General features: G+C 34.3%; 2 protein-coding genes across 2 annotated transcripts; both read right to left on the bottom strand.

Annotated features, from left to right (window-relative positions):
• Window positions 1-9391: 9391 nt before the first annotated feature.
• Window positions 9392-13801, bottom strand: LOC107872488 (glyoxylate/hydroxypyruvate reductase HPR3). The gene is made up of 2 exons (XM_016719167.2): window positions 13229-13801; window positions 9392-10292 (listed from the first exon to the last, which is right to left on the bottom strand). Exons 1-2 carry the CDS (start codon window positions 13664-13666, stop codon window positions 9771-9773), a joined length of 960 nt encoding a protein of 319 aa, XP_016574653.1. The 5' UTR covers window positions 13667-13801; the 3' UTR covers window positions 9392-9770.
• Window positions 13802-15249: 1448 nt separating this feature from the next.
• LOC107872474 (glyoxylate/hydroxypyruvate reductase HPR3) lies at window positions 15250-18749 on the bottom strand. The gene is made up of 2 exons (XM_016719162.2): window positions 17429-18749; window positions 15250-16168 (listed from the first exon to the last, which is right to left on the bottom strand). The coding sequence occupies exons 1-2, from the start codon at window positions 17885-17887 to the stop codon at window positions 15647-15649; spliced, it is 981 nt and encodes a 326-aa protein (XP_016574648.2). The 5' UTR covers window positions 17888-18749; the 3' UTR covers window positions 15250-15646.
• Window positions 18750-18855: the final 106 nt, after the last annotated feature.

Raw genomic sequence — 18855 nt, 5'->3', positions numbered from 1 at the left:
CCGGAATAGAGAAGGCTCACCAACTGCAGCTCCTGATACACAAGTTTACTGCTGAACGGAACCCCGGGACTGTGCCTCAGATCCTAAAATATAGGGGGTCAATACAAATGTACTGATATGTGAAACAACCCAAAATAGCATGCTTTTATACAAAATAGGTGAGAGCATTTCACAGTAACAGTGAACATTATATAAGTAAAAATACATGGGCATATTTAGTAAATTTCAAATCAATTCTCGATAACTTTGACTCACTCTTTGTTATTCTGCTGAGCTAGTCGATACACCCTACAATTCTGTAATTCCACGGGCTATGTGGAATCCACCCTTGATTCAGCAGCCAAGCCCCCAATGTAGCTGCTAGGATTGGAGCTGGTGATACCTCCCATGTGAGCACACTGCAGGAATCTCCCCATGTGAGATGTCCTAATTATTTTATTATCCTTCCATGTAGGATACAATGTCATAAGTCCCGCATCGGCAATTACGGTTTCCAGCGATGAACCCTTATACTCAAATGCCTTCTTCGGGTGACCAACTAGCTCTCTTAAGCCCAACTTTTAGTTCTTTAATACAAACATGCTTCATACTATCAAAACATTCACTACTTATCGTGTTAAGGGCATATAATCACCAGGTATCGTCATATCCTGACTTGCAAGTCAATCAAATCACATCACATCATGATATCTGCAGCCCTTTTCTCGTATTATCATATTGAGGATCACCCATTGATTTTAAACATCAAGTGAGGGAGAGTCATGCAATAGGTTTTCGTTTGAATTTACATCAAAAACACTCTCCTTTCAATAGTACAATCATAGGGTGGTCATTCTATGTTTACATTGTTCTAAACCTATAGAAATTGTTAATTTTGATACGATAAACATTTTTCATTCACAAACCCCCTCTCAACACGTCACAACCCATATCATTTCATAATCATTAGTAAAGGGTACCCTCACTAGTTTTCTTTGAGAAAATTCATGCATTTAAACAATTCACAATACTTGAAATCAAAGATATCATAAAGGAGAGGGAGTTTAGTCATTCATGCTCTCAATCCACTTTACAAAACACACGATCGAAATCATATATATATGGTTATAGTTCAATTTTCATGAAAAGTGGTTCAAGACAACATTTATTTTCATCAAAATTAAACAATCCCATGATACATGCTTTTCAAAAATAATATCGAACACTTCATTATAAAACATAATTGGGCATCTTTAATCTTGATAAAACAATTAAACTTACGCCCATAATTTTTAGAGTAGTCCCACATACCTTAGATTACTTAGTTCAAGGAATAGAACCCGAATCTTGACTTGTTTCTTGGAAATCTTAACTTTGAAGAAACCCTAATTTTCTCTTGTTCTTGAGAGTGGAGAGGATTTGAGATGTTTTAAAACTGATAAAAGATCGATTATAACGTGTTTTGGATAGTTTAAATCATGTAGGAGAAATTTGGGGTGGGAGAAAATACCAAAATACCCCCAGGAAAAGTACGTACAAATTGCAGAATTTTTCAGTTGATGACTTCAGTTGATAAGTTGTCACATAGTTGATGGCTTATTAGCTCAAGTCGTCACTTTGTGACTAAGGTTGACCCCATTTTGTTTTGGGGTGACGACTTGGTTGATAAGTCGTCACTTGGGTGACGGCCTATGATCACCTCAAGTCGTCACTTGAGGCTGAATTTGGTCACATACTAGTTAAGGCTGACGACTTGGCTGATAAGTCGTCACCTTGATGACAGACGGATATGCTGAGGTAAAACGAGCATAATTTTCCACTCCGATATCAGATTAAGGTGAAACTAGTTGCATAGGAAAGAAGACTCGAAGACCTTTCATTTGGTATATAGTAGAACACGTAGTTCATTATATATTATAAGTAATGATCGTTGGAAGTTGACCCAAGATGAAATATTCACTAAAACTTAATCGATAGAAACGTTCTCAACTCGTCTTTGAGTTTGGAGATATTTGTGACCTCAATTCATATTTAAAGGTATTCTCACACTATACAATTTATCGGCACACCTATATTACCAAGGAATCATTGGGTTCGGACCTATACGCGTTGGAACAACGGTTCAAGTTCTAGCCCGAAAATACAGGTTGTTACAAATATACTTCGCGAATTTATATATCTTTTTTTATTATACCACCATCGAGCTTAAAAGTGTAGTGTTTTTGTTTATGCTTTATAAATTAGTAACTTCTTTATTTTCATATCTCATTTGGATGTGGAATTTGCCTAAGGTATTATGATCGAGCACGCCTTTTTCATAAGCTTATAACTTGTCTGAAAGTCTGTCAGTGTTTCTCTATGACCCTCCTTTCATCGTGAGTGTTGTATATACTCCTTTATGGACTCAGCATCATCACTGAGGTTTTCCCTTCCATAGTACCAAGGGAGTATCCATATGTAGCAAGTAGGCTTGAAATTAAAGTTTATAACCAAGAATCATTTCTATTATAATAAAATTTAAGGTTTGTTTGGTTAAGAGTTGAGTTTGATTGACGTATGTTAGAACTTAGAAGCACCACAAGTTGGAAAATATCAAGTTATTAAAAAGAAACATTGCATGGGAAGCTATCCTTAAGACAAAATAATGCATCTTCCTTTATTCAGATTTTTGTACCTTGATAACATAATGATTCGATATACTTCTCCTTTTTACCTTGTGATAACATAATGATAATTGGCATATACCTCTTTTTGATGTAGACCAAATGTCCTCTTTTATGTCTGACTAACTAGTACTTCTTTATCGACCCTTTATATTTTATAAGTGATTTCTTTGTTTTCTTGTCTCAATGGACTTTTACCCTCTGAAAGGATACCTTCTCTTTCTTTTTCCCTAGTAACCTTAGCATCCCATTTTAGATGTAATGACAATTGAGAACTACTTGATAAGAAATTTCATTCTTTTATAAGGTAAATAAAGTGAAATGAAATTTTAATTTGTACAACTTCACCACCATTCATGTAAAAGGATAGCTCGAGAGAGGAAGATTGGCGAACATTATATAAGACGACAACTCATCCATTCTTTATTCGACATGGAACTCTTCAACGTCCCACCTCACGCTAATGGCCCGGACATCTAAAGCGTCCGCTATTTAATATGAGGCCCAACATAGGGCTACATTATTTGTCATTTATTAACTTTTCTATTTTACAACCATGCGGCAGAGTTAGAATATGAGAAATTACATATTCGTCAAATTCAATTATTTTGGTCCAACATCATCAGTAACAACAATATATTCAGTGTAATTCTATAAGTGAGATTAACGAAGAATGGTGCGTACATAGACCTTACCCCTACGGCACTACCTTGTGAAAGCAGAGATATTATTTCCAAAAGACCCTTTGCCTAATAACTTGGATCCAAAACCCGTATATTTCTTAAGAAACTCATTGAATTAAGATGCACAAACTATTAATTTAGAAACCAATACTTAAAGTAACTAGAATTCCGCACTTATAAGTTTCAAATTCTAACTCCGCAATTCTTCTTACAATGGATAAACTAAAACTTGAAAAGCCAATAAGACATGTTATGTGCATGTGTTGGGAAAACGAGTGGCATTAAAAATGGACAATTATCAGCTTGGTATTCATTGTATCATATAAGTGGTGCCACAACAATACAATCCAATAAAGTGTTGCCTCCAACTTGATCCAATTAATTTAACAGTATGTGAGGATGCAACTATCTAATGCATTAGGGTTGTGCTTTCCAGGAGAAATGCATTAACCAAAGTCACCTTATTGGATGTGAAATTAATAATTTTAAGATAATATTATGAATTGTTTGAATTTTTCTGCTTTAGTGATCTACGTACTGTTCTATACTGTTCATCGTTTTAACCAACCAAATTGTTCTTACCAATCAATTTGCTCATTTTGTTTGGGAGCTACAACAATTTAATTATCTCTCCACTTTATTTATTTATTTATCTATCTCCCCAGAATGGAATCTGCCAATAGTTTGGAAGTAGAATGAGTAGAAAAAGTAAAAATATAAATTAGTAAAATGCCTAACTGCACATGCACTGTCTGGTACTCTGGTAGTACATTAGACTTACTGTCATCGTGGTTTCGCTGCGAACAAGTTATTCCAGAATTAATTATCCTGATAATTTATCTCATCATATACATATGATAACTTATTTCATCCCTATTGCATAAATAATCCCGAAACTAATTTACACTTCCAACCAAACGCATGATAAAATAATCCTCCATTTTGTCTCGAGATTATTATACCTTGTGTCTCATACCAAACGACTCCTCACATTATAGGAAAATATCTGTTAGTATATGAAATTTGATCTTTTTAAAAATATAATTGTGACGTTTAAACGACAATGACACTTTATAGCGCTATACTTTGCTAAATAAGCTAGTAATTAAGTGGTGAACACAAAACGATTAAAAAACAAAAGACTTAAATTGCTTGCTTTTGCAGACTGTATATTGAATTGATACCAAATCACATGCAAATTCTTATATATCATGATTAAATCTATAGAACTTGATCTATTAATTGGTTGGTTCTACAAATACTCAATTTTACATATGCCTATATATGTAAATAACTTTTGATTATGGAAAGTGGATAATCTTTAAACGTTTTAGGCAAGTGATCATGTAATTATTAACGACAAGAATGCATATCAAATGCACGTACTTGAAAGACTAGAATATATATAGTGATAGAGCAAGCCAAAGATTTGGATTTTAAAAAAGAACATTAATTACTAGGATGTGTTCAAGTAATAAGAAATTAGCCCATACATATAGCTAACATGATTTTTTGATAATCCATTGTCTATAGATAGTTAAATAAGATCTTATAATTAGCAACAAATTTTTATTTGTGTAACGATAGAGTTGTCCTTCACCAGCTATATATATTTTAGTGAGTTTATTGTGTTTGTTCATCTATATATTTTGAGTTTGGACTTTGAAAACGTACGTACAGTCTTATGGAGTTTGGTCAAAAACAATAACTCCACAGTTCCATCAAATTTAAAGTTATGTTATTAAAGGGGGGAGCATTAGGTAGAAAGTATGATCAAGTATTGGAGCAATTCACGAAAATAGCTTAACGTTCCAAAAAGTGAAACATCTCGTCCAACTTTTGTTTCACTCTTTGTTAGCTAACCAAAGAAAACATCCTCCTGCACTGTGAGAAGGAAACGTTGCGTAAGATAAATTCTTTTTCCGGGCATCACACATAACGGCAGCTTTATTGCATCAAGCCGTCCATTTTTAGGACTAGCTAGGAAATATTAAAGGCTGAAGACTTTAGCTAAAGAAAGTTTCTAGATGATTATGGCAACGAAAATGACGTACTAATTTTAAATCTGACATTAATTAATAAATAGTAATCGAACATATGCAATAATTCAGAAAAAGAGACAAAAACTGCACATAACCTTGGCTTAAACTAATAATGTGCAATTTGTATCAAGTTTTTGAGTTTTGACATGGTATAAAACAAAGGTGAAGATGCTTGTTTGTAACTTTCATCAAACACTGGAATTAAGACAGACAAAATGACACACAAAGAATATAATTACAGATATTAAATAGATATATGAAGCATATTGTTTGATATGCTTTAATTTAATTTGTCTGGTGGAGGAGCGGATCCATAGCATAATCCGTACATTCCTAGGTTTGATTTGATTGAACTTAGTAACTTTAACCCAAATTATATTAATAAATTATTAATTAAATGCGTATAAATATTTATAAATATTAAATTTGTAACCGGCTAGTTACTTATGTTTCTATCTTTCGTTTTCTTTTCGTTTCTTTCGAGAAATCTATTGATCAACTCTGATTTTTTTTTTTCTCTTGATTCTTTTTTCGATCGAGATGTATAGATATTGTTCATAGATTAACGAAAATGTTTAAAAGGTCTATTGTCTCTGCCATTTTATGAGTCTCTTTCTTTTTGCGTATGACATTACCACTCCCTTTGACAACATCCACTAATTCGAAACTTAATTTGAAAGCCATATTTCAATTCAAATATTTTCGGAATGCCGCTAATAACCAACGAACGGTAAGTGCTTTTCCTTGTGTGGATTCTATTTCAATGGAAACTTGATGAATCGATCCACCTACACTTCTTGCTTTTATTGTTATATCGGGAGTTACTCCACATATTGCTTGACGTAAAACGGACAGTGAATTTGTTTCTTTCTTTTGCTGAATCTTTTCACGGCTTTAAGAAGTGGTGCACGTACACTCACTCACTGTATTGGTAGGACCAAAAAATATTTATGCATATATAAATTTAATATAGAAGTATTTTTAAAAAATATATACAGATAGGTGTAATTGTGTACCTGCTATTTAAAATTTAATGTTTAATATGCGGCAAAACTTAAAAGAGTAAAGTATAATAAGCATTTTTAAATAAATAATAACCCTTACTTATATACTGACACTTTTACGTCTCTTTCTCTTTAATCCCAAAAATATTTGGAGACAGACAATGGTGATTGATGTTTACTTTAATCTAATTAGGTAATGATTTTAAAAAAAGGTAGTGATTAACAAGAAATCCCAAGAAAACAACGGCTTTATCTAAGTTGAAAATGTGAAATTGACTTTAAATTTTAAAACTATTCTGAATTCTTAAAAGAAGACATTACACTCCCATTCATAAACGCAACCATTAAGGCGGGCAGCTCGATACAGTGAAGTTCTGAAGAAGGATCGAACCACAAAGTAACTATAATTTAATTAAAAAAAACTTAATAAATTTAATAATACGGAAAATTAAATTCAGTCTAGTCTTTGAAAAACAAGCATGGTTATGAATGTTGCATGTGAAATTCCACGTGATAATGTCTTGAAGTTTTATTAGTGAAATTTGAAACACGTCAGTTATTTTTCAATTCCTAGTGCTGAAAAGCGGTTATTTGTGAAAAATTTAGCCTACTTCAGAGTAAATACTAAATAAAATTATACATCACATTTTTTAATATATAGAGAAAGAAAAATTTCTCTTATTGTAATTTAAAACTTTAGGTTATATGCCCATAAATAATCTATTTAATTTGTTGTCATTAGGATACAAACTCAAACCACAGATAAATAATTATTAGTAGAATTTCAAGAGTCATTATCAATCCACGTACCTTATGTTATATCAAGTTATAAAACAATCATTATCTATGTATTGCTAAACTTAGCTATAACTTAGATGACACTACATTAGTCATTATATATATACACTTAATTAGCAATCTTAATAAGCTATTAGAAAACACAATTAAGGAAACTGGACGTATATTCTTAAGTTGGTCTTATTTATATTAGATGTTTTATTGTATAGTGATTATATACAGTTGTATATATATTTGTGATCATTTTTATTATTTAAGTGGTACTTGCACACAAACACTTTAACTATTGAATATCAAAAAAGGTTGATAAATTTATTAGGCGACGCGTCAGTGAAATATAAATTATTATATTTAAAATATTTACTACCTCGCGGTCTACAAAATATTGTGTCACTCCTGTAACAATACAATACTAAGAGAATAAAAATTTTAACTTGAATATAAAAAAGGTGTTGATCTCTTTAAAAATATTTACAAACCGTGCTACAAAATATCGTGTCACTTCCATAACAACATGTTACTAACAGAGAATAAGAATTATAAAATACAATAATCTTTGAATATAAAAAGGTGTCAAATTTCTTTAAAATTGTAAATGAAGAAAAGCAACAACTTGCATGCATGAGGTCCTACATGTTTGCTTTCTCCTTTACTATTCTCAATGTGTTATAATTAAGTACAAACCCTTTAAGCTTAATTTATTTTTAAATGGCAATGCTCCTATAAACCGGTCACATTTGTCCTAATCTTTAAAGTATATAGGAAAAAAATAATTTATGTTTGACACCACTAATGTAATACCTATTAAATTTTTCAGATTTCTTCGCAAATTAAGATCAACGGATTAAAAATTTGTGAACTCAAAAAACTAAAATTTAGGTCCATTTTATGAGTGACATAAAGAAATCACATGATTAAGTTTTTTATTAATGTGAACTTTTAACTAGGTTAGCACTCAATATCAGTTTTTAAAACTTGTCCAAGTATAATATAATCACTGAAATATTATCCTTTCAAAATATTTTGATCCATCTCGAATTGAATTTGAGAGTTGTGTGATCCAACGCGGTTCAGAGAGGTGCATGAAATCCATGTCTTATTAAACTTTATATTCATAACCTTATTGCTAGCAAATTGTCACATATTTGTCTTTAATTAATCCAACAGAGCTTCAACCCGAAATAAAACAAAGGGCAATCTAAAATCATAGTAAAAAATAGAGTGATAAATGTCAACCTTGTATCCGAATTATTTGGACGTGTGAACTCTACAAATAAATCTGTGTATGCTGGGGTTTCTTTACAGAAAGGGACGGAACACTTGGTTCCTTCGATGGAAAATTATGCTATATATATATATATATAGTGGATGTTGAACCCTTTCGATTACTTCTTATATTCACTTGTGAACCCCTTAGTGAAAATCTTGTTTCCGCCACTGGTTACAGCCAAAGGAAAAATCCGGGATGATACCTAAATGCAAGCGTATGAATAATCCCAAAGTATCGCTAAAGGTAAAATTATAACATTTCATATAAAAATGGGATAAATCAGAACTTTATTTTTTCCAGATATCAAAGTGTACAAGTTATTTTCGAGCCAAAAAGTGAGGAGAAATTGTTACACGATCAAATAGTCTGGAGTATAAATAATTAACATCCGATTAAACAATTTAGAAACAGCATAATTGAGTGTAGTGATTATTGTAAAGGAAATACAACATAGTATGTAAGTTTTAAGTCAACTGACAATTTAATCGAGGAAAGGTGAATGAACATTCACGACTTTTCACACCGCCCAGTCCCACACCCGCTCTCAATAGGATCAATAGTGTTTCCACTTATCCAATCCAGCATGACTCCAACCCTTAACCCGAGGTACTCAACCCCAACCACTTTCTTCTCGAGCTGCCGAGCCCCTTAACACCAGACGCTGAAACTGGAACCCCCAATGCTGAAATCAAACACTAGGAGCGAAAATGTAATACAAGTAAATGTCATAACCCCAAATACCTGCTACTACATTCTATGTCGATAGAAGATGTCAGTCATGGAAATTCGGAACATTGGCTAGAATAATCATGCATCTGCGACCCTAAGACAGATGAACTTGGCATAACTAAACAGATAGCTAATGACTTCCTGGGAAATATCATTTGCCTATATGACAGGAATGAGACAACTACCTCATGCAGATGCAAATATGTGAAAGCCGAAAGGGTTATGGCAAATATGGGGGCTGAACTTGTTAAATATTGCATGTTTTGACATAAAGAAATTGGCAAACATACATAACAATCTTTATCAATTTAAGATACATCACTCATTTGCGTGTACATGGAGGTGAATCAAATGGCTTCCCTTCTGCAGAGTTGTAGTGGATGAAACAGATAGCTTCTCCTCTACGGTTATAGCGCAGTGGTTTTGCAGTTGTAATGGAAAATGCTTTCCAATTCCGATCACCACTTGCTTCCACGAACGAGAGAAAAAGCAGAGTTGCATTTCACTTTGGCAGAGAGTACCCAGAATGAGATGCTGATAAATATCAAGGCTGACCATAATATAATACGTATTGGTTTCAAGGCTGAAAATATTACTGTCTTTTAGTCATCCAAAACTGGAGAAAGCAAAGGCTTGTTCAAGAAGAAAGCTTCTAGATTCCCGCATATGAGTTCATATATAGTTTTAAAAGAATCCTCGGTATAATAAGCAACATGACGTGTCAACACAACATTATCCAATGAAGGGAGCTCTTCCGGAACATTAGGTTCATTTTCGAAAACATCCAACCCGGCACCTGCAATCTCTCCCTGCTTTAAACACTGTACCAACTCCATCTCGTTGATTATGGGTCCTCGTGCAATATTAATGATTATTCCTTCTTTTCCGAGTGCCAGTAGAACCTCCTTGTTGATCAAGTGGCGGGTTTGGTCTGTCAATGCACAACAAATGACAAGGACATCACATCTGGTTGCTAGTTCATGAATGTCAGGATAGAAAGGGTAAGAAACAGGCTTTTTCTTCCTCGACTGGTATGATATAATGCAGCCAAATGCTTCAAGCCTTTGTGCAACTTTTAGACCTATGCTTCCCAGTCCAACTATTCCGACTTTCCTGCTTCCCACCTGCCATGATCAACCATCATCAAGAGTACACTTTCTGTAACGCAAAAATTCACAAAATAATTTGCTAGAGACTAGCCCCAAAAGATATGCCTGTAACTCAGTCAGCAGCAGAATTAGTCGACCTCCAATTTGGTTAAAAGGTTTTCGTTGCTCAAGATCAAGGAAGAAGTTTCCAATTCATGTCGGTATCCTATTGCTCACTCAGTTGTATATGGTGGTCTTTCACACAATTATCAAAGCTTCTTGTCTCAGTTTTCTTCTCAGATTAAGCCACAAAGCTTTCATGAAGCAGCAAAAGATCCAAGATGGATAACTGCAATGGAGTCTGAGATCACTGCACTTGAAGAGAACAAAACATGGGATGTAGTGCCTCTACCCGCTGGGAAGTAGGCCATAGGATGTAGATGGGTGTACAAAATTAATTATCAAGCAGATGGCAAGGTTGAAAGATTCAAGGCCGGGCTTGTAGCAAAGGAATATAACCATAAAGTAGGTTTGGACTATAAGAAACCTTCTCTCCAATAGTCAAAATGTCAAAATGGTGACATTTAGGGCTGTGATATCTTTAACAGACACTAAAGGATGGAATATTCAGCAGATGGATGTGTACAATGCATTTCTTCAAGGTCGTCTACAGAAGGAGGTGTATATGCAACTGCCACAAGATTTTAGTCATGATTCAGATGGTCACCAAGTTTGCAGACTTAAGAAGTCCCTTTATGGATTGAAGCAAGCATCTGCGCAGTGGAATATTAAGCTTACAGTTGTCTTAATTGCTGCGGGTTTTAGTCAAAGTCATCTGGATTATTCTCTACTTATCAAAAGATCTGATGAAGGTGTGGTGATTATTTTGATATATGCGGATGGTCTCTTGATTACTGGAAGTAACATGAGGTTGATTGAGGATGCAAAGAAGATTTTGCACACAAACTTTAAGATAAAAGATTTAGGAGATCTCAAATATTTTCTTGGTATAGAATTTGGAAGAAGCAAAGAGGGTAAATTGATGCATCAGAGAAAGTATGCCTTGGAACTTATCTCAGACTTAGAATTAGCAGTTAGCAGGATCAAGGCCTGTTCATGCACCTGTGGAGGTGAATCAAAATCTTACTACCCTATAATATGATCAACATATTGGGATAACTGATGATCCAGCTTTAGTTGATCCTGAGAGATATCAAAGATTGGTTGGAAGGTGGTTGTATTTGACCATAACCAGACCACATATTTCTTTTGCAGTCCAAAGCTTGAGACAGTACATGCATGCTCCTAAATTGTCTCATCTAGAAGTTGCTTTAAGGGTGGTAAAGTACACCAAGCAAGCACCTGGTTTTGGGATCTTTTTAGCTACAGAAAATGTAGCTGAACTAATTTAAGAGCCTATTGTGATGCTGATTGGGGTTCGTGTGTGAGCACAAGAAAGTTAGTTAATGGGTATTTGATCAAGTTTGGAAGTTCATCAATATCATGGAAATCAAAAAAACAATCTACTACATCGAGAAGCTCTACAGAAGCACAGTACAGAAGTTTGGCATCCACAGTAGCAGAAGTGGGTTTGGATTATTGGTATGTTCAACGAGTTAAATGTCCATCTTAATCTGCCAGTACCAATTATTGTGATAGTAAGGCAACAATCCAAAAAGCAACTAACCCAGTATTTCATGAACGCAGTAAACATATTAACCTTGATTGTCATTTTATAAGAGAAAAAGTGCACACTAGTCTAATACAAAATCTCTATGGACCTACTGCTGAGCAACCTATAGATGTCTTCACCAAGGGACTTGGACATGCTCAACATGCTTATCTAATATCCAAGCTAGGGATGAAGAACATCTTCATACCACCTAGCTTTAGGGGGATGTTAAGCTCAACACTAAGATTAGTTGTACTAGATATTGGTTGTAGATATTTTGTACAACTGTTAATGACTGTTAGGAGTTAGTTAATTCAGTTGTTAATGAGTTGTTAGGAGTTAGTTAGGCGGTCAAGGAATTAGTTTAAGTTAATTACAATGCAGCATCAATAAATAGACTACTTCAGCACAATGTAACAGTAGTTTTCTGTATTCATTTTGTTCTCGTCTCAATAGTGAAAATCTTCTCTCTAAATTTCCTCTCTCTTTTGTGTCTCTCTAAATTTGTCTTGTTTGATACAGAAAAAGTACTCCCTCAGTTTCAAAAACATTTATGTTACTTTCCTTTTTAGTCGATGTCAAAAAGAATACCTCTTCCTCTTTTTGACAACTCTTTGATTTCAATTTCCAACACAACATGTTAAACATGACATTTGATACATTTATATATCTTTAATTTGACATCACGAGATTCAAAAGTATTATTTACTTTCCTAATCTCCATACAAGTCAAATCAGACAAACAAATCAAACATAGGAAATCTCCCGATCCAATTTTTAACTCCCTGAAGCATTTTGGCAATTACTACCCCTGTCCATTAAAGTTTTTAAGGGCCAATTAATATGAAATCGAGGAGTACCTTTAATTTAAAATGACAAAACTCATAATATTTTTACTTTGTAAAAAACTTGCAAATTAAAACAAGACAAACAAATTGCAATGGAGGTAAATCGAATCACGTTGAAATATTTCTTATTTCTTATCATTCAATCGGTTGATTTTTGGCCCAAAACACGTTTGGGTCCCGGACCCCGGGCCCACCCCAGAACCGTGACTATAGTACACAGATTTGGCCCGACTGTTTCACCCCCGCCGAGCCACACTCCTCCCTTCCTGCCTAGGAGCCCCGATTGATTCTCGGCACAAAACACGCCCGAAATTTGTAGTGCCAATCCAACACAAGTCCTTTTTTTTTTTTTTTTCGTTTTCTCTACGATTACTATCTTCTTTTATTTTTTTTCAAAGGCAAAAAGATTTTAAAATCTTATAATTTACGAACGGAAGGACAAAGGACAGTACCTTTGAACCAAGGGGGAAGTCCCCCCTAAGAGGCCAAAGCCCATTCCTAACAAACCTGTCCGCAGCAGTAATCTTCCTGAGCACATCAATCAACAATCCAACAGAAAAATCAGCAACATCCTCAGAAAAAACAGTAGGAGCACTAGCAACGGAGATACCGCGGCGGCGACACTCGACAAGATCAATATGGTCGAGGCCAGTACTAGGAGTAACAATGACGCGTAGTAAAGGTAAGAGGTTGAGTATTGAGGAAGATATCTGGCTGCCAATACGCATAGGAGAACAAATCATTGCTTCTACAGATTGAGCATATGTAGTAATGAATTGCTCCAATGGCAATGATGATTCCCATGGTTTGTAGACTTTGAATTTTTGTGATAACTGTTGGTCGTAGAATTGGAAAATTATTGGACGGCCAAGGACTATTACCTCCTTCATTGATGAGTTTGAGAGTAAACTTTTGATTCTTTGTGATCACATATTAACATGATCGATCATCGATCCCACTCCCAGTGGTTGAAATCCCGTGAACAGTAGGACTGTATTTTTTTTAATTTTTTTTTTTGTCATCTATAATTAATTAATTAATTGGCATCCAATGCAAACGTGAGCAGAAAATAATACTAGAAAAATAATACTCCCTCCGTTTCGAAATAAGTGAATTGTTGACGTATTTATTGATATTTCAAAATAAGTGAATATTGAATTTTTTTTCAAATTTACCCTTATAATTTGACAACCAATTAACTTTTGAAAAGATATTACAATGTCAGCCTTTTCTTTTTTAGGAGTAAAAATGAAAAGTTGTATTCAATTTATGTCTTTAATGTTTTTTCCTTAATTTATGTGTCAAAAGTACCACTCTTCACACATGGGACATAAGTTCCATTAATCTATGGGATGTATATCTCATGTATCTTCATTTTTATAATTTTATTTCTAAAAATACTTTGGGGTCGTTTGGTAGAATGTATAAAAATTATGTAAAATATGATGTATTAGTAATGCTTGTATTAGCAAAATTTGTGTTAGCTATGCATATATTTTTCTTATGCAGTATTTGGTTCGATGTATTAAAAATAACGTAAATTACATAATTTTTTTTTAATTTAATATAATATCCTCAATATATATGTTGGAAAGCGAAAAAAAAATTGAAGAATAATAGTGTCTTTAAGCATGTTAATGTATGCATTAGATTCATTGCATTACGAATGCCATGAATTTTGAGGTATTAGTAATACACACTTCAATTCGCAATAAAGTGTTAGTTATACATAGGGTAAAAAGATATACCAAACAAGGTACTACTAATGCACATTAAACTAATGCATGCATTAACTTTCCAATACACTCTACCAAACTACCCCGAAAAGTGAATTCAATAATTCTACAAATAATTTAGATAAATCACTAATAATATACAACAACAACATATCCAATATATTCCCATAAAGTGGGTTTGGGGAAGGTAAAGTGTACGCAATCGATACCACTACCTCAGATGAAGTAGAAAGGTTGTTTCCGATAGACCCCCTACTATAGTGAAAAAAAATACAATTATTATTTGATAAAGGTAACCACACAGAAAATATATAGCGGAGATAATCTTCAAAAATCTAAGATTCATCTCCACATCTTCAAGAGTGCTCTCAATAGACGATGTCAGTCATGAGAAATCTGAACATTTGGCTAGAATAATCATGCATCTGCGACCCTAAGACAGATGAATTTGGCATAACTAAACAGAAAGCCAGTGGCGGAGCTACATGTAGGATAGGAGTTCATCCGAACCCCCTTCAATAAAAAATTATACTATATCTACATGGTTAAAATTATTTTTTATTTATATATAGTAGATTTCGAACCTCCTTCGTTAGTTCGTATGTTCACTTGTGAACCCCTTGATGAAAATCCTGACTCCGCCACTGCATATAGTCTGGGAAATATCATATGCCTATATGACAATAATGAGACAACTACCTCATGCAGATGCATACATGCAAAAGCCGAAAGGGTTATGGCAAATATGGGGGCTGAACTTGTTAAATATTGCATGTTTTGACATAAAGAAATTGGCAAACATAACAATCTTTACTAGACTTAAAGCTCTTCATAAATCAATTTAAAATACGTCACTCATTTGCGGGTCTGAGCGTACATGACAGAGATCAAATGGCTCCCCTTCGGCAGAGTTGTAGTGGATGAAATAGATAGCTTCTCCTTTACGGTTATAGCACAGCGGTTTTGCAGTTGTAATGGAAAATGCTTTCCAGTTCCGATCACCACTTGCTTCCACAAAAAGGGAGAAAAGGCAGAGTTGCATTTTACTTAGGCAGTATATCCAGAATGAGATGTTGATAAATACCAAGGCTGATCATAATATAATATTGATTTCAAGGCTGAAAATAATATCTTTTAGTCATCCAAAACTGGAGAAAGCAAAGGCTTGTTCAAGAAGAAAGCTTCCAGATTCCCGCATACGAGTTCATATATAGCTCTAAAAGAATCCTCGGTATAAAAAGCAACATGACGTGTCAATACAACATTATCCAATGAAAGGAGCTCTTCAGGAACATTAGGTTCATTTTCGAAAACATCCAACCCAGCACCTGCAATCTCTCCCTGCTTTAAACATTGTACCAACTCCATCTCATTGATTATGCCTCCTCGTGCTATATTGATGATTACTCCTTTTTTCCCGAGTGTCAGTAGAACCTCCTTATTGATCACGTGGCGGGTTTGGTCTGTCAATGCACAACAAATGACAAGGACATCACATCTGGTTGCTAGTTCATGAATGTCAGGATAGAAAGGGTAAGAAACAGGCTTTTTCTTCCTCGACTGGTATGATATAATGCAGCCAAATGCTTCAAGCCTTTGTGCAACTTTTAGACCTATGCTTCCCAGCCCAACTATTCCGACTTTCCTGCTTCCCACCTGCCATCATCAACCATCATTTAAGAGTACACTTTTCGTAACACAAAAATCCACAAAATAATTTTCTAGGGAACTGCATCGAACTCTATTCAGGATGAGGAAAGGTCTTTAAGCACCCGAAATCCTGAGCCTGAGATAACATTAGCAGGTTGAACTTTAATCACATGCCTACTGATTATTCAAGACTTGTTATCAGCCTCGCACTCCTCAACTGTGTTCTCTCTTTACTGAAGAACACGGCATGATCAAACCATAGTAAATTATGCAACAGAAACCAACCTTAGCATCAACAAACATTAAAAGAGGACAATTATAAATTCATAGATCATAATAACATTTTCCTTCTCCCTGATTTGTTAGAAAGAATTCCGCAGGCAGTTTTTCTAATGAAAAACTTATAATCAGAAAACCATCCTACACTGCATAGATGTATCTGTGCTACTCCGCTCTCAAAAAATGGGCACCCAAATTTTGGACTTTGAGTTATTAAACAATTCAATTCGTTAATTTGAATACTTCCTCCAGAAAAAAATGTTTATTTGATTATTAATAACATTTTAAGGAAATTTTTCTGAGAATTGACTCAGCTTATCTCGAAAGTCAAAAATTCTCCACACACTTTAGTCCCTTGGTGTCTAAACCTTCCCCACTTCAAATGCCAAGTTATTAATTTTTTACAGACTGCATACGAAAGGATTAAGTTTTAATGAAGGGCGTCAATCGCATTCATTTAAATGTAGTTTTTATTCCCACACAGTAGTCAGTACCCATTTCTTATATTTGCAGCGAGTGAGTTTGTCCTTTTGAGCTAACTAAGCCATCATATACAGATTGAGGAGCTCACACACTACCTATAATGGACAAACAGGTGCGTGTCTATTATATTTCACACAGAAAATTTCTGATTTAACATACCTGAGACTTCACAATTTAACCATGTGTGCATCATCAATTTCCATATATCAATAAATCAACCATGCCTTGCAAGCTCAGATGAGATCAACTCCCATAATGAGACAGAAAAAGTACTCCCTCAGTTTCAAAAATATTTGTGTTACTTTCCTTTTTAATCGGTGTCAAAAGGTATCATACTTTTACCCCTTTTTGAATTTCCAACACGGCAAGTTAAACACCACAAGATTAACTCACATTTGAAACATTTACATATATCTCTAATTTAAAGCCACGAGATTCAAAAGTATTATTTACTTTCGTAAACTCCATGCTAGTTAAATACTACAGAAGGACAAAGGAAAGTACCTTTGAACCAAGGGGAAAGTCCCCAGTAAGAGGCCAAAGTCCATTCCTAACAAACCTATCCGCAGCAGTAATCTTCCTTAACACATCAATCAACAATCCAACAGCAAAGTCAGCAACATCCTCTGAGAAAGCAGTAGCAGCACTTGCAACAGAGATACCGCGGCGGCGACACTCAACAAGATCAATATGGTCCAGGCCAGTACTAGTAGTAACAATAACGCGTAGTAAAGGTAAGAGATTGAGTATTGAGGAAGATATCTGGCTGCCAATACGCTTAGGAGAACAAATCATTGCTTCTACAGCTTGAGCATGTCTACTTATGAATTGCTCCAATGGCAATGATGATTCCCATTGTTTGTAGATTTTGAATTTTTGTGATAACTGTTGGTCGTAGAATTGGAATACCGTTGGACGGCCCAGGACTATTACCTCTTTCAACTCGCTTGTTGCTTCTGCCATTGATGAGTTTGCAAAAGGTAACTTTGGGATTTTTGGCAAGTCTTTTACCAACCCCCACCGACAAATACTCCCTCCTTTACTAAAAATAGATACTAGTACAATACTAGTAATTATACAGTCTGAAAATGAATGGATTTGATATTAAACACTACAATACTAAATTTAAAGAATGTGAAAATATTTTTATCTTATTATTTATATTATAATTAATAAAATAAATTATTCTATAAATATAGTGGGTTAATTAATTATATTGAGATAACTTTAACTTGTTTTCAGCTAAATGACCCTTTTTGTTTCGTTGTAATGTTGAATTGAGAGAGTGAAAATGACATCTTGAAGTTTGTACTGTTTTTTAAAGTTACGATTATTTGTGATCACATATTAACATGATCGATCCCTGTGGTTGATCCTACTTGATACGCGTGAACAGTTTGACTGTATTTTAATATTTGGCATCGAATGCAAAAAAACTGAGCAGAATATAATACTAGCAAATAATGTCAATGAACATCACTGTTTTAGAAGGCGGGGGTGAGGCAAGCCATTTTACTTACAAAGCGAGGCGTAAATCACGTGAATACGTGGGTCGTGGGATAAGTTATCTTGCCATATATATGACTATAATATAAATGAGTTTATAGACCCTTCCAAGTCTTTAATTAAAAAAAAAGAAGACAAATGGATCCCACAATGTCATTAAGTTAAAAAACTAAAGTTGCTTAAACAATTGAAACAGGTGTTCGACAACTGCATTAGTTGTCTCAACAACTTCACAAAGTTGTCGAACAACTTAGCAAAGTTATCAAAGTTGTTCGACAACTTTGGCAAGTTGTTGAAACAAAAATATTTAAAAAAAAAGAAAAACTAAAGTTTTTTTGGTACCTTTCACCTAATTTTTAAAACTTGAAGATCCTCACTTAATTGGGAAACTTGTTTGTACCTTTTAATTCAAAGTCCCAATATAA

Source organism: Capsicum annuum, chromosome 1 (assembly GCF_002878395.1).
Source record: "Capsicum annuum cultivar UCD-10X-F1 chromosome 1, UCD10Xv1.1, whole genome shotgun sequence".
NCBI lineage: Eukaryota > Viridiplantae > Streptophyta > Magnoliopsida > Solanales > Solanaceae > Capsicum > Capsicum annuum.
This window is presented reverse-complemented; position numbering and strand designations above follow the sequence as displayed.